Here is a 16,326-nt window from a genome sequence, read left to right as displayed (position 1 = left end):
TGGGTGGGAAGGAGGGGGCAGGTGTGAATTTTGTTCTATGGAGTTGAAAACAGGGCAGCAGAGGCAAAGTAGAGTGATACTTCATTGTATTAATTTACCATAATTTGTTTGGGTGGCTAGGTGGCATATTGGGTAGAGTACCCAGCCTGGACTCAAGAAGATTCCTTTTCCTGAGCTCATATCTGGCCTCAGACACTAACTGTGTGACCCTTGGCAAGTCATTTAACCCTCTTTGCCTCAGTTTCCTCATCTGTCAAATGAACTAGAGAAGGAAATGGCACACCACTCCAGTGTCTTTGCCAAGAAAACCCCAAATGTGGTCACAAAGAGTTGGACATGACTGAAATGACTGAACAATAAACCACAATTTATTTAGCTATTTCCCAATTGATGAACATCTTTGTTTCCACTTCTTTACTACCACTTATATAATATTTTAAAGCTTTCAGAGCACTTTCACATACTTTATCATATATGATCTTCACAATAGCTAGTCCAGTCAAGTAAGCGGAGATTTTTTTTTATGCTTTTAAAGATGAAAAAATTGAAGTCCAAAGGTTATGACTTACCCAAAGTCATATATATCTAATATGTACCAGAAGTTGGGACTCAAACCTAGGCCTTCTGACTTCAAATCCAGTAAATATGCTTTCCTCTGATGGTCATGACTGCTCAGGAGATGCCTTAGTCTCTTAAACAATTCATTTACAAATCCTCTCTTAAGGCAGGATAATTGTGCAAAAAAAAAAATCTCCTTTATTTTTATTTCTTTTTAGCTGCAATTTCAAAGGGTAATATTTTTGGCTCACGTCCTTACATTTTAGTGGTATGCTACCTCTAGGCCTGCAGCCTCTTCTTATACAAGGACTTTAGGTCTTTCATCGTGTACCATTGGTATTCCAATGATGGGGTAGGGGTTGCCTTGGCAAGCAGGTAGGGATAGAAGTAACTGCTTCACTAAGTCCTTTGTCTCTAATTAAAGAGACTATATAAAAGAAATCACTGCACTTAGCCTACCTCTGAATAATAATAATGACTAGAAATGATCTTATTTCCACAGTAAGCATTTAAACGATCTCAAAGAGGTCTTAATTCATCCATCTGCCTTAGACAAAACTAATATTTTAACCTGTCCTAGAGAAAGAGACTTTCTAGGTTCCAGCATTGTGGGAAATATCCTCTGCCCTTCATTTACTACTTGAATAGTAGCAATCTTTAAATTATACTACATACTATTAAAATTTAATATGACATGCAGTCATCCCATTTTTAATAATTGTATTATAAAGAGATCCCATCATATTAAGAGAAATTTAATATAGATTACAATGGTAGGTGACTATGTGTCTTGCTAATTTTTTTAACTGTAAATTCCTCCCCACCCCCGTTGATTAAAGGTTTCATAAATGAGAAAGAAAAACTTTTTTTAAGTTCTGACATTGGCTCTCTTACTGGAAAAAATACTGTATTTTAATTCAGGAGACCTGAGTTTAGATCTAAACTTTGATGCTTATTACCTTTTAACCATAAGCAAGTCATCAAAATTCTCAGCTTGAGTTTCCCTGTGTTTAAAATGAAGATAATTCTACTTGGACTACCTACTTTACAGGGTTGTTGTAGAGGAGTACTTTGTAAACCTTGAAGCCTGCCCAAGTGTTAAGAAGTAGTAGTGGTGGTGGTAGTGATGGTGATAGTAGTAGTTACATGGCTGCTGCTTATACTACAGATTCTTGGAACCACAGTTTAGAATTGAGAGGTGGACACCAAAGGTAGGTGAGCAGCCCTGAAAAGGGTATGACAGAGGAGCTAGTCCACCATGAGCACCCCATTCACCTTCTCAGTAGGTGGGCTGAACCAGGTTAAGGTTTACCAACAGGTTTCAAACCCATCCAGTGAGTTAGAGCAATATCTATTCCAAACAGGTAAAGACTCCCCAGCAGAATGGGCAGATGAGAACAGTTTGTTCCAGCAGCCATGAAGGTGGCTAAAGCAGGCGCTGTGAAGCACTTAGAGCTTAGTCAGATATCAAAGACGCCAAGGTCATCCACGGCATCTCAGATGTCCTGACTTTTGTCTTGCTACTGGATTTTGATGACTGTAGAAAAGAAAGAGAAGCTGACAATTTTGTGCAACCCTGTTTCATTTAAATCCAGTTAACTCACAAGTCAAGACATCATCCCCTGATGTCACTGATCCCCTTCAAAATGAAGGAAGAACAAGAGTAGTATTACATGTGACTCTGGAAAGGTATAATGGGCAGCCAGCCTGAAGAACTCGGAGCCCTCAGAGTGGAGAGCAGGGAAGTGTGTAATATAGCCTTTTTTTTTTTTTTTTTTTTTTGCAAACTCAGGGGAAAAAAAACCTCTCAACAAGTCTCCATGCCTCTGAATATCACCTTGCATTTTATTGGTAGTAATAGCAACAATAATAGCTGACATTTATAGAATGCTTTAAGGTTTGCAAAGTACTTAATGTGTGTTACCTCATTTGTCTTCACAATTACCCTGAGATAAGTACTACCAGTATTTTTTCATAAATATATAACCATAGACTTAAACCTGCCTTTTCAGAACTTTTTAAAATCTTTTCTCCTACAGTCTAGCATAAGTGTCTGATTATGCTCAGAGAACTTATAAAAAATACATATCTGAAATATTCTCACATAACCTCACGTATTTTTAAGGAAACCTAGCAGTTGACTAAATAAGACTAAGGAAATATTTGCTATTGCACATTTTTATGAATCGCTCTTCAGTTTCCACTGGATTCAACTGATGTGTACCCTAGGGTTATCCTATGCCACATTTGTCTTGTAAAGCAGAAAATTTGATTCATGTATTTGCCAGACATCAGTTCTGAAAAAAAATATTATGTTTCACATTACATTGGCATCTATGTGTTATTTTTTATCTTCATATCACACTTAAGTACAAAATTTTGGTAAACCATCTTACGAGGGGCTTGTTAAATACTTAATAGAATGATTTTTAGCATTTAAGCAAAAAGGAAACTCCAAATCATTTCAGTTTCTTAAAAGCCTTGAGGTTTTGGCAACAGCCTTTAAGATCTTTATAATGTAGTTTTGTTTGCCTACCAGTAATAGAGTTCCCAGAAAAGCTGTCTAGCCAAATAACCTTTGTCACTGGGAGGTGTTGCCTCAGGCCCACCTAACCATCATCACCTCACATGAAGTCTTTGTCCCAAGTCAGGCATCCCAGCATTAAGGTGACCTGGGATCTCAAGACTATGGAAAAAGCATAAGCTCTGACTTGTGCTATCAAGTTGAAAAGGCTTTAAACATGGACCCAGTAATGAATAATGTTTTTCCTGGCCAGGAACCAGCCAAGCTAAGTTGACCACTAGGTAATGATTTATTTATTCAGCCACAGCAATTATGAAGACATTCTACTAAGAAGTGGCAAGATTGTGTAATATAATTATCTCTTTCCCCATTGTATGAAAGAGAAGATGTAACAATATGATATAGTAGATAGGGCACTGGACTTAGAGTCAGAAAGACCCAAGTTTGAATCCAGTCTCAGACATTCACAAGCTCTGTGACCCTGGACAAGTCACTTAACCTCTAAGGACCTCACTTTCCTTGTCTGAAAAATAAGGAAGCTGAACTCAATCCCTAAGGTCCCTTCCAGCTCTAAATTTATGCCTATGTACAACAATGTAAAATGTAGTAAGAATTCAGAAAAGGAAAAGAATACTCCTGGCAAGGGGGTAGGGAGCAGGGAAGGCAGTGTAGCTTAGAAGAAATAACATTTGACTTGGACCTTGAAGAGTGAATGATATTTCAATGAAGATAGAAGGCATCCAAGTTCTAGTAGGCAGGGTATAGTTTGAGCAGATGAAGGAAATTGCAAGCTATGTTTAGGAATCATCAAGCAATGTAGTTTGATTAGAGTGTAGAATAAATGAAGAAAGTATTGGACAATAAGGTTGGAAAGGTGCATTGGAGGCAGATTATATAAGGCTTTCCTTGCTTGAAATAGTTAGGGAGTTTGGTATTTATTTGGTAAGTAATAAGAAGTTAATGAAGGTTTTTTGTTTTTTTTTTAAAGCAGGGCAGAAAGTTGTTTAATAGGAAGAGTAATTTGGTTGCAATGTACAGGATAGATTGTAGTGTAGTAAACAAACCGGAGAGAGGTTAAGAGGCCATTATAATAGTGCAAGTGAGAGAGAATAAGGCACTACACTCATGCTGGTGGTTGTAGAAATGGAGTCAGTTCAGATGAACAAGGGTTTAAGTATTTACTAAGTACAAGGCACAAGTTCTAAGCCCTGGAGATACAAAGACCAAACCAAAGAGTATCTATGGGAGGATATGACATATATACAAATCAGTATGGTACAGAGTAGGAAATGAAAGGACAAAGCAGAGAACACTTTTCTAGGAGTATTCAAGGAGAGAGAGAATACTTTTATGTGGGAAGGATTAGGAAAAGGTGTCATCTATGCTTTGAAAGAATATGAAGACTGGCAAGGACAGACACAAGAAGAGAATACATTCCAGGGATGAAGGATGGTCTGCATGGTAGTAGTTTGTCAGGAGAGTAAAATACATACAGGAGAATGGTATGAAGCAGGTTGGAATTACATTCTAGATGGCCTTAAATGCCAGGCAAAAACAAACAAAACTTCTGTTTTATCCTGGAAGTCATAGAAGATTCTGATCAGAACAGAGATCAGATCAGAGCTGTGTCCTAGGAAGCTTATTTTGGCAGCTGTTTGAATGAGAGAGAGAAAAGAGACTGGAATCAGGAAGATTATAAAACTTTAACATTAGTCCAGGAGATTGACAATAAGGATCTGAAATAGCATGACAGGAATGTGAGTAGAGGAGATTCAAAAGATATAGTAAAGGTATAGTAAAAGATAGAGCAAAAGATACAGTAAAAGAAACAACAGGCCATGGCAACTGATTGGACAGAGGGTAATGGAAATAGGAGTAAAATTCATCGAGTGACTAAGAGAATGATGGTGCCATCACCAGAAATAGGAAAATGTAGAGGAGATAATTATTTAGGGTGGGAAGATAATTTGTTTGGTTTTAGACATGGTTAATTTGAGGAGCAGGAGAGAAATACGTGTAAAGATGACCATCTGATAGTTGGAGTTCAAGTAAGAACCTTAAACTTTGATGAATTTAGAATTCATCTGCATAAATGCAATCATTGACACCATTGGAATGAGTAAGATTGCGAAGAGAGTATTGAAAGAGAAGAGGTCCCAGAGCCAGACCTGGGGGGACATTCACACTTAGGGTGCAGAAAGTAAATGATAAGCCAGAAAAACCAACAAAAGAAAGCAGTGTCACAGAAAGTCAGGGTTATTGCAAGAAATGGGGATGATCAGAAGCTGAAGAAAGTTAAAAGAGGGTGAAAACAAAGAGCCCATTAATCACCTTAAAAGAGGAAGGACAATGCACAGGGTTGTATAAAAGTAGACTTAACAGGACTTGAAAACTAATTTAATCCCAGAAGGAGAGGAATAAGTCACAGGCAGCTTCAGATCGTTGTGTCTTAATGATTAGGACAATAATAATGCTATTAACAGAAATAGATGATACAGAAAGTCAGGAGTAGGGAGAGGTGTGGGGGAAAATATGTTGAATTTGGTTTTGAATATTTGGGGTGTGAAATGAAAATATCTGTGTAAACAGTTAGAAATGGGGGTCTGACAGACAAGACGCTAGTGTTGTACTAAAAAGCCAAGAATAAAAATACGTTTTTGTTCATACTTTGGTTGGAAAGGTTAAGAGAATTATAGACAAATGGTAGATGTTTTTTATCTGAACCTTTATTTTTTTTTAATTGAGCAAACTAAATGTTGAATTTTTTTGTATTATGTGAATGTTGTCAAACACAGAAAATAAATGACCGAAGAGCCACAGAGGTTATACAACTGCTGCTAACTCTGGGAAAAGAAAAAAAAGGAGCTCACAGTAGTTATAAGCAAAATTTTTTCTTGATTCCATTGGTGGAGAGAAACTAGACACGTGCTGAGATCTGCTCTGATACTGAGGAGATTCCCCCCACAGCGAGGCCAGAACTTGATACATATAGCAGCAGCTATGCAGTGAGCTATAGATGTGGCAGTGAGGGTGTAACAGCAAAAACGAGCAAAAAGCTTGATTCATAGCAGGGTTTCATGACCAGAACATGGTTCCTGCAGGTACTTGTCCAAGCTCAGGGACCACTTGGGGCTGATGTGAAACAATTCTGGGATTTTGCTACAACAGAGTTCATCCAACGGGTGAGCGCAAAGGATTGTTGTTATGCCAAGCCTGGGGCACAGCCTGCTTGCTGGGCCTTAGCTGTGCAAAACAGGGTGTCTCCTAATAATTTAAAAAAAAAAAGAGGAGTGAAAAGAGAAGGGTGGTCTTGGCATAGGAATCCTAACAACCTGTAATTATATGCTCAAAAAAATTCAGTCATTAAGAAGCTAACTTCAGTACTTAAAAGATGTGTTATTTCATCTGTTCAGGTGCCTGTAAAATCTTAGAAAATGGTCTTTGAGGGGCAGCTAGGTGGCATAGAGCACTGGCCCTGGAGTCAGGAGGACCTGAGTTCAAATCTGGCCTCAGACCAAACACTTGACACTTACTAGCTGTGTGACCGTGGGCAAGTCACTTAACCCCAATGGCCTAAAAAGAAAAATAAAATGGTCTTTGAGGTGTTGTGACCAAAGAAAATTCATCACCTGGTGGCCAACCATCCGGTAATGAGCCTCTCCAACCCAGGCTGGGTTTTGAGAGAGGAACAGTGTTTTCATCTGGCCCACATTTAAAACCTTTCCAGTTTGGCAGAATCTACTAGATCACAGACTCTACTGCCATACCTTCAACAAATCAGGGACAATTCCACAATAAGATGAGGCCCTGGAGGGGTATTAAATATATATAGAGATATAGATAGATATAGTTGGATAGATAAAGATATGTATATATATATAGATATGTATATATGTGTATATATGCACACTTACACACATGTATATATACCTGTCTAGTTATAGTAAAATTAAATGTTTTCAAAGATGACTAAAGGTATTTTGATTTTAAACTAAGTAACTTTGCTAAATAAAATATACTTTAAACTAAGTAACTTAGCTGAATAAAATATACTTTAATATTTTCATAAAGTATATATATATAGTGTGTGTATATGTAGCCCTGAGGTGAAGAGGATATCTTAACTAAACCCACTTAACAGTTTAACCAAGCAGAAAGATCAAAGGACAATCTGATTTTTAGCCACACACACAAGAGCCTTCTAATGCTGTCCTTAGTGTCCTTTGTGTGGGACTGTTATATAGCACAGTGGTACTTTACATACTTCAGTACTTTGCTACTTTGGATGAGGTCCAAGACAGTTGTGAATAGATGTGTAGTGAGGCTTATAAACATATGTGTATTGCTCTTACATAGAATAAGGACTAGGTAGTCAGAATTTATACTGAGGATTTATCAAAATGAAATTAATGGTACAACAATAAGATACAGATTATGTTAGACACAATCTTATATTAGTCAACAAGGTGTTGCAGTGGACAGAGTACTGAATTTGAAGTCAGAAAGACCTGAGGTAGTCCAGACGGGCAGCAAGCATTTATTAAGTGCTACTGTGTGCAGGCACTGGGCTGTCCCTGTTCTCCAAGAGTTCCATTTCTAATGGAAGATACATATAAAGGAAAGAAAGTACTCATGGGACTGGTGTCAAAAGTCCTGAGTGAGAAGCACCACACAGTCAGGAAGGGAACAAAGCAGAACCTTCCCATGGAGGCTCCACAAAGAACTTGCCAGGGGTAGAAGGGGACTGGCATGCTGTACTACTCCAGTGAGAAGGTAGCTTTGTTGTGGTATCAAAGTCCTAAGAGTCAGCACAACCAGGAGGGGAAAGATAGAATCCTGCCTTAGATACTTACTAACAGTGTGATCCTGGTCAAGTCACTTAGACTTTCAACCTGTTTCCTCATCTGTGAAGTATGCATAATAGTACTCACCTCACAGGGTTGTGAAGATCAAAAGGAGATAAAAGTAATTTGCAAACTTTAAAATGCTATTTAAACGCTATTATCATTTTAAGCCTTTTGAGGGCAAAGATAGTATGTTTCACTCTTAGCACTAACCATTGAGTAAAAGAAGAGATCTTAGGCTCATAGATGTCCAACCTGCTTATTTTATAGATGAGGAAGCTGAGGTCCAGAGAGGTTAAGTAACTTATCCAAGTCACAAGGCTACTAAATGTCTAAGGTGAAAGTCCAATGCCCTGTTTACTATACCACATTCCCCATACCACATTCCCCATACCACATGCAATTGATTCTTTTGGATGGTGACAGTTGCTCATCCCCAAAGGGGTTTTCCAGGTAATGGTATAACTGCCACCTTTAGAAGAAGGTAGTTTTTTTGGCCTTTCCTGATGACAAGGGTGTGTATTAGTTGATTTCTTATTATTGCTGCTAACTCTAAGGTGCCATGATTGCTTATGACTATTTGTTTCTTTTCTTAACCAGAATTCTATACACACCTGGACACACTGATGATCATATGGCTCTACTTTTAGAAGAGGAAAATGCTATCTTTTCTGGAGACTGCATTCTAGGAGAAGGAACAACAATATTTGAAGATCTTTATGATTACATGAATTCCTTAGAAAAGCTATTAAAGGTTAAACCTAATCTGATATACCCAGGTAGGCAACTAGTTTCAACTTGGGTACCCATTTGTCAGGTAATGGGGTGAAGTTTTTTAAAGATATACAATAATAAATGTACTTTATTCAATTCCATCCATAAGAATGTCCCATTTTGTTAAAAGTATCTAAAAAGAAGTCTGAGGGGTAAGTAAATATCTTTCTACAAGCATAAGAGGGTTATAATATATTGATAAAAATACTGAACAGCTCTTGTCATTTTCCAAAAAGTACAAGGGAAAAAGTCTAACATTGCTAAGAAGTCTGGCTTAAATAAATATTTTTCTGGTATTTTGATTCCATAAATCCTCTAGGGCTTTATAAAATGAAGCAGAAAGAGAGCTAAATCAGGAGTCAGGAGACTTATTCAGATCTGCAACTTTGAGCAAGTTACTTAATTTCTTTGAGCATCTGTTTTCTCATCTGTAATATGGAATAATAACATGTCTTGCCACCACACATAGTGACTGTGAGGGCTATGACCTGTAAAAAAAAATCTATAAGTTACTCTCAACCCCTACAAAAAGAAGCCCATTGTTTGTCTCATAGGTATGTCAACCACCAAACAAGTCTAAAACTCTATTTTCCCTTTATCTTAAAGACTGGGAGAAAGGGAATTCTTACAGAAATGATCTAGAAGATAAAGAAGATAGGATCTTATTCTTAAACAGGGCTTTCATGAAACAGTTACTAAGAAGCATAGTTTCTGCCACCCCCTGAAATGCCCTGTGATTCTCCTGCTACTGACAATGGACAAGAAACAAGCAAGGAAAGGAGCAGTTAAAAGGTTAACGGAAAGGAGAAAGACCAACTTGTTGCAAGTTCCCAAAGTATCAGACTGTGGAGCAGCATCCTCCCAGGGAGTAGCTACGCAGATACTTATGTTGCAAGAAAGGATGAAATGGGCAATTACAGCAAAGCTAGGAAGACTTGTGAACTGGTGCAGAGCAAAGGGAGCAGAATATTTTATACACTGACAACATTATAGAGGAAAACCTGGAAACCTTTAGAATGCTCATCAATGCAGTAATCCAAAAGATGTAGAAGGAATAACCATAGTTATAGGAGAAACAAGTCAATTAAAAATACTTAGGAGGAAGAAGATAAGCTCTAACAAGTGTTTTTATACTCTATCAATATATAGTAAGCATGAACTGTGTGCCAGGCACTGTACTAATACTGGGGATACAAAAAGAGACAGTTCCTGCTCTCAATAAAAATCTGCAAATAATGTTAAGATAAAAGACTCTTGGACAGATACCAAAGGAAATTCATAAGATTGAGAGTTAGAAAATATCTTAAAGGTCATCTAGACCACCCTCTCATTTTACATATCACTCAAAGCTCCAGGGGTCATTCTGCCTTGCTGACAGGCCTTCGTCTAGTCCTGAGGACCCTACGGGCTCAGATTCTCTCTCTGGTTTATTGATTCTTTCCTGAAACAAAACTTGCAAGAAAATATGAGTAAAGCTTAGATATAATTCAAGTCTAGGTTTCCCTAAATGTGGGTAGTGCTCCTCTCCCACAAAATTACGTAGTGTATGAGTATCCAATATGTCATCCACCACAGAAAATGCCTAAGATATAAACTCAAGAACAAATATGAAGAACATTAGACGTTCGGATATCCCATGAGCCTCTACCTCATCCAACTCCACCCATTCTTCAGAAGGTAAAGCCACTTTGTGTGAGTGTTGAACAAATACCCCCCCATTACTTCAAAACAACATTTTACATTCATAACAATAAAATGAAAAATTACCAAGATTTCCTAGCCTCTCATGGCTTAACTTAGTCCTTCAGCTTAAGGCCAGTTCTCCTTTGAAATCCCCTTCTCAGAGAAATATACTGTGAAGGAACTGTTTTCACTCCAGAAGACTAATGCCTGACTCAAATTCAGGGACTCTTGCTTTCTTAGGAACTCAAGCAAGAACTTTCATTTTTAGGAACTCGGGATACAAGAATTCCCCTCTCAGTCTTACCTGAACCAGCTTAGATTTGTCACCATATGCTTTTCCTACAAGTTACTTTTAAGGAGGATAAATCAGAGGAGACCTTAATCAAATTGAGGAATTTCCTAAATAACCTGATAAGTTTATAGGATGTGGGATCCTGATCAAATTGAGGAGTTCCCCCGTCAACTAGATGAGATTATAGAGCTTGGGCCATTGTTTGCTGGCAATTGATGGAACACAAGGAACTCATTGATTGGCTGACAATATCAGGCATACTTCATTGTCTATTAAAACAAGTTGTCCTCAACCCCAGGAACTTTTTTGTTTTATTGTGAACTTATCAACAAACTAATTATTAACTTAATTATCAACAAATACATATTTCAACATATGAAGAACAAGAAAGAATTGTTAGAGAAATTGAACTGTTTTGTACAGTTTGTTTTTTTAGAAAGTATGTATATACGCATATATAAAATTCAGCAAGGTAGTAACAGAGCTACTCTGTGTCCCATTCTGTGCCTTTTTATTTCCATCTCTGATTGTCTTACTAACTTACCATCCTATTACCTCTTAACAAGATGAAGCTTCTCTCCTCTACCCACCTTTAACAAATATGTATCATCCAGCAAAGCATTGGCCATGCCTGAGAATGCATATCTCATTCTGCATCCTTGGTTCATTACCTCTCTGCTCAGAGCTCGCAGGTAGATTTCACCAGGAATCTCTTGGAAGTCACTATTGATTCAGTGTTACTGAGTCCAGGAGTACGGAGAGGGGAGTAAGACTACAAAGACTGGATTTCATCAGCATAGGGAACTGCTAGACAAGAAACTCCCTCTGCTAATAAAGATTGATAGCCTCTCCAACTTAGGATCTTAAAAGAATAAATATGTTGCCTGGGGTCACTGAGTCAATACATTGCCATTTCTCATGGCACAGTAATAGTACATTCATGTGTGAGAATTTGTTCAGCTTTTCACCCAAAAGATGGGTACTATTTTGTTTCCAGTTCTTCACACTACAAAAATATGCTGCAGTAGTTCCTATACATATAGATTAAGATTTCAAAATAGTAATTGTGGGAGGGGTTGTGAGGGAATGGGCTCATAATGCTCTGTTGGAGGAGCTATTCAACAATTTTGGATAGTCTTTTGGAACCATACCCCTCCCTTACTTTTCTTTCAAAGATCCTAACTGTCACCATCTATTTCCAAATGGGATTTCTCTTCCCCCTAATCCTTTATAGAATACAATGCAACTTATAATTTTTCCCCTATTTTCCCAATCCTGAAGGAAACATATAGTCAATTTGAGGCTTCCTACAAGTATTTAGGTTTTTCTTTTGTTTGTTTTTGATAGAAATTACAAGGAAACATGGGATAATGGAGTTCCTCTTTTGATGGGGGAAAGAGAATCTCTCTCATTGTATACAGATGTTAAAATGAGGTCTTTGGATACAAAAAAAAAGACTAAAGCATTAGTCATCAGTATTTCACTTTAAAAAATTTACCTCACTCAACCTCTCCTGAACAGTCAACCTTAGGTCAAGGGCTCTGGACAGAAGAGCAAGATGAGGCCAGGCATGGAACGTAGTTGATAGAGTTGGAATGGGGAAGGGCAGACCAGGACATTGAGTCTGTGATGATGTGTGCTGGGGCTGGAGAAATAGCAGTGGTGTTGGAAAAAAATGGAGACTCCATTCCTCTTTCCCCTATCCTGCGGTTACTGCTTATTCAGCTACTTCAGACCCTGTCATGGATCTGCACAAAACTGGGATATAGAAGCCTCAGGCTTCTAGAAGCGAGCTGAAAGAAAAGGGAAAACGAAGCAGGGGTTCCCAAATTAGGGAAGGAAGGAGTTCTAATAGTCACCATTCCAACAAGGTAAATTAATGGTTCCTTAGTAACTATACATGATGGAGTTACCTACATGCATTTTGTTAAAAAAAAAAAAAAATAGAAACCAGAAGCTTAGCTACTATGCTTTTTAAATTTTTCATTGCTTATTTCTAGTAAGTATTTTATACAAACTCATTTACATGAAAGATTTTTCTGTGGAACTCTGGTAAGTCCCTTTTACACAATAATCTTCAAGCTGGAAGGGATCTCAAAAGTCCATCTAGCATAGCTCACATCTAAACAAGACTTTCCTCTACCTATTCAACAATTCGTCCTATAGCCTTTACTGGGAGACAGTGACATCATCATGTCTCTAGATAGTCATTCTGCATTTGACAACTTTGATTGTTGAAATTTTTCCGTCTATCAAGCAAAAACTGGCCTATTTACAACTTCCTCCTATTCTGTCCTGTGGAGCGGGACAGAAAGGTGGATTTCCTCTTTCAAATAATTGAAGATAGCTGACATAGCCCCCTAAGATTTCTGTTCTTTAGGGGGCAGCTAGGTGGCCCAGTAGATAGAACACCGGCCCTGAAGTCAGGAGGACCTGAGTTCAAATCCAACCTCAGACCAAACACTTGACACTTACTAGCTGTGTGACCCCGGGCAAGTCACTTAACCCCAATTGCCTATTCATCTATAATTCCTTTATCTGAACTTCATGTCTTAAATGACTTCACTATTCAAGTCACCCTCCTCTGGACACTCTCCAAGTTAACATTATTCCTAGGATTTGGCACCCAAAAATGAACACAGTATTTTAAATGTGGTGTGACTAGGTCAGAATACAATAGCACTGTCACCACCCTCCCTAATCATGAATACTATACCTCTCTTAAACAATCTAAAATTGCATGTTTGGGGGGCTATCATATTATAATGTCAACTCATGTTGAACTTTTACTCTCATAAACCACTGCTTGCTGATGCTTCTTCCATATTGTACTTGTGAAGTTGATTTCTTGAACCCAAGATTAAGATTTTATATTGATCCTTATTAAATTTGATCTTATTACATTCCATCCTGTGTTTAGCTTTTCAAGACCTTTTTGGGCCCTGACTCTTTTATTCAGCGTGTTAGCTGTCCCTTCTAGCTTTGTGTCATCTGCCAGTTTGATAAGCATGCCATCATAGCTTTTGTCCAAGTCGTTGATAAAGATGACGTGTCTTGGACATTTATCACAAGCCCAAGATTATAATAAAAATAGTTAACATTTGCATAAGGCTTTAAGGTTTGCGGAGAGCTTGACATATATCATCTCATTCCATCTTCACAACAACACTTGGAATTAGGAGCAATTATTATCCTTGTTTTACCAATGAGGAAACAGAGACAGACAGACTTTAAGCAACTTGCCCAGAATCACACAGCTAATAAATATTCAAAGTCTTCCTGACTCCAAATCCTGCACTCTGCCACCCACCTTACTACAGATTCCTGGGACACGCCACTAGAGACCTTCCAAGCAGACTTTGAATCATTAATAATAACTTCTAGCCCACATTTCTCTGTCTTTTCCATAGGAATAGCACAAGAGACTGTTAAATGCTTTTCTAAAATCTAAGTAAACTGTATCTTCTAACCCTTACCAAAAAAAAGTAAAAAAAAAAAAAAGTAAATTATGATAATTTGGTATGACCCATTCCTGATGAAGTCATACTGGATTGTTTTGATCCTAATACATGACAGAATTTTGCCAGGAATTGAAGTCAAGTTAGTGGTTTGTCATTTGCAGACTCCATTCTCTTGTTCGTTCTCTCTCTCTCTCTCTTTCTCTCTCTCTCTCTCTCTCACTCACTCACTCTCACTCTCATGCTTTCTCTCTCATTTGGTGCAGAATTTGACCTTCAGGCTTGTAGTATTGATTGCCACCATCTTCAGAGATCCCTGGGAGTGACTCAGCAATAACACCTGCCAGTTAGTGCCTGGTGATGTAATTCATCTGAGCCTAGAGATTTATAATTATTGAAAGCAATTATTTATTCTCTTCCTACCTACATCCCTATTTGGGGGACAATTTCTTGCTATTCGGAATGGAGGGATGGTATTTTCTCCGAAAATAGGTTGTTTTTCATTACCTTTTAAAATGTCACTTTTTTAAACCAATCATGCATTTTAACCTGCATACTACATTATATTCACTTGTTAGTTTTTATCTTGGATGTATTCTTTTACATCTTAATGCTATAGGAAAACTACACTCATTGAAACAAATAGAGAGGAAAGTTAATGTGAATTAGAGAATATTATAAAGAAGTGTCTTATTGCCTCCTAAAGAACTCAAACTAGGTTAATGAGTTGGTGCTTAGACTATGCCTATTTTAATAAATAGAACAACTTGTTCTATTAATATAGAAATGGTACATCTGTGATTTAGGCCTTTTGAAAATATTTTGTTCTCAAATATTTTAAACATCTTTCCTATAGTCTATTGTGTAACCAATTAATTTGTTTCCTTTATTTAGAAATGGTTTATGAAACACAACAAATACCAAATTGCTTAGAACTATCCAAATTTCTAAATTAGTAAAGTTCGAATATGAGGTATTGCCTTATGAGTTATTTTAACAAATCTCAGTCACTGATAGGAAACATGATCTTACATTCTCATTATTCATTCTATATTTATTGCTTTTAATGTGCTTAAGTACATTTTTACATATTTTACTTTACCATAATTCTATTCTTTTAGATTATCCTTTAAAATGTATTACAATTTTATAGCAGTCAGAAAGATTCATATCTCTTAGAATTATGATAGGTTGCTTCAGGACATCTAAAATTCTTTTAAAATTGGTTGAATAAATAAGTTCTTTTTATCTAAATGGTTTGTGTTTTGTAAATATATTTTAATTTAGGACATGGCCCAGTCATCAATGATCCTGAAGCTAAAATTCGAGAATACATTGCTCACAGAAATGCACGGGAACGTCAGATCCTTAATTTTTTTCACGAGAATGCTGGAAAGTTATTTACTGAAATGGACCTTTTAAAGATTATTTATAAGGTAATTCAAATTTATTATATGGTTTGTATAGCTCCAAAATTGTAGACAAAATTTCATTACTGTTATGCATCATTGGCAAAGTATATAGTGGTACTAAGCTGACTATACACAGTCACAACTCTCTCACTAAAAGTCACAACTTCTAATAACTCCAGTCATCCAGAACACAGCCTTTATGTGGGGAGTAAGAGAAAAAAGGCCTCTGCACACAAAAACAGCTGTCACGAAGCCAGGCACAATAAAACCTACATATTTTACTTCCTGAAAAAGTCAACTTGACTTAAGTCAGTGATATCACATATAATTCTAACAAACAGTCATCAAGTACCCAACCTACAACAGATTAGAGGCTGCAAATTATAAAAGAATCTAGTAAAAGCAGAGTCTCTAACAGCATCCAAAAGTGACTGTTGGCAGCTTGCTAGTGGAAGGAAGAGTATAAAAGACCAGCATCCTATATACCTTAGAAGTCCTGAAAGTATTACTATGTTATAGCACTGTAATAATGATTGAAGATGATGATGATAAAGATTATAATGCTGATCATGAAAACATTTGTGTTCATTATATTCTGAGAGGTAAGGGAATAGGTAATATATTTTAGACAGATTTTCATAAAGAATAGTTTTAATTGTTAATATTTTGATACTTCAAAGTAAACTTCAGTCAGATGGAAGATCTGTTTGTGTGGGACATCTCATTTTCCCCATGATATCAGGTAAATAAGATACTACAGTATCTCACAGTGTTTTTTCCT

General features: G+C 37.1%; 1 protein-coding gene across 1 annotated transcript in view; it reads left to right on the top strand.

Annotated features, from left to right (window-relative positions):
• LOC114054084 (endoribonuclease LACTB2-like) overlaps nucleotides 1–16,326 on the top strand; it is a 45,302-nt gene that overhangs the window by 21,361 nt on the left and 7,615 nt on the right. The window contains exons 4-5 of the mRNA XM_027877187.1: nucleotides 8,527–8,705; nucleotides 15,421–15,569. Coding sequence (XP_027732988.1) covers nucleotides 8,527–8,705; nucleotides 15,421–15,569 — 328 coding nt within the window. The remainder of the gene's footprint in view (nucleotides 1–8,526; nucleotides 8,706–15,420; nucleotides 15,570–16,326) is intronic.

Source organism: Vombatus ursinus, unplaced genomic scaffold (assembly GCF_900497805.2).
Source record: "Vombatus ursinus unplaced genomic scaffold, bare-nosed wombat genome assembly UNPS02014812.1, whole genome shotgun sequence".
Lineage (NCBI taxonomy): Eukaryota > Metazoa > Chordata > Mammalia > Diprotodontia > Vombatidae > Vombatus > Vombatus ursinus.
The sequence above is the reverse complement of the archived record's forward strand: the minus strand, read 5'-3'. Positions and strand labels throughout refer to the sequence as shown.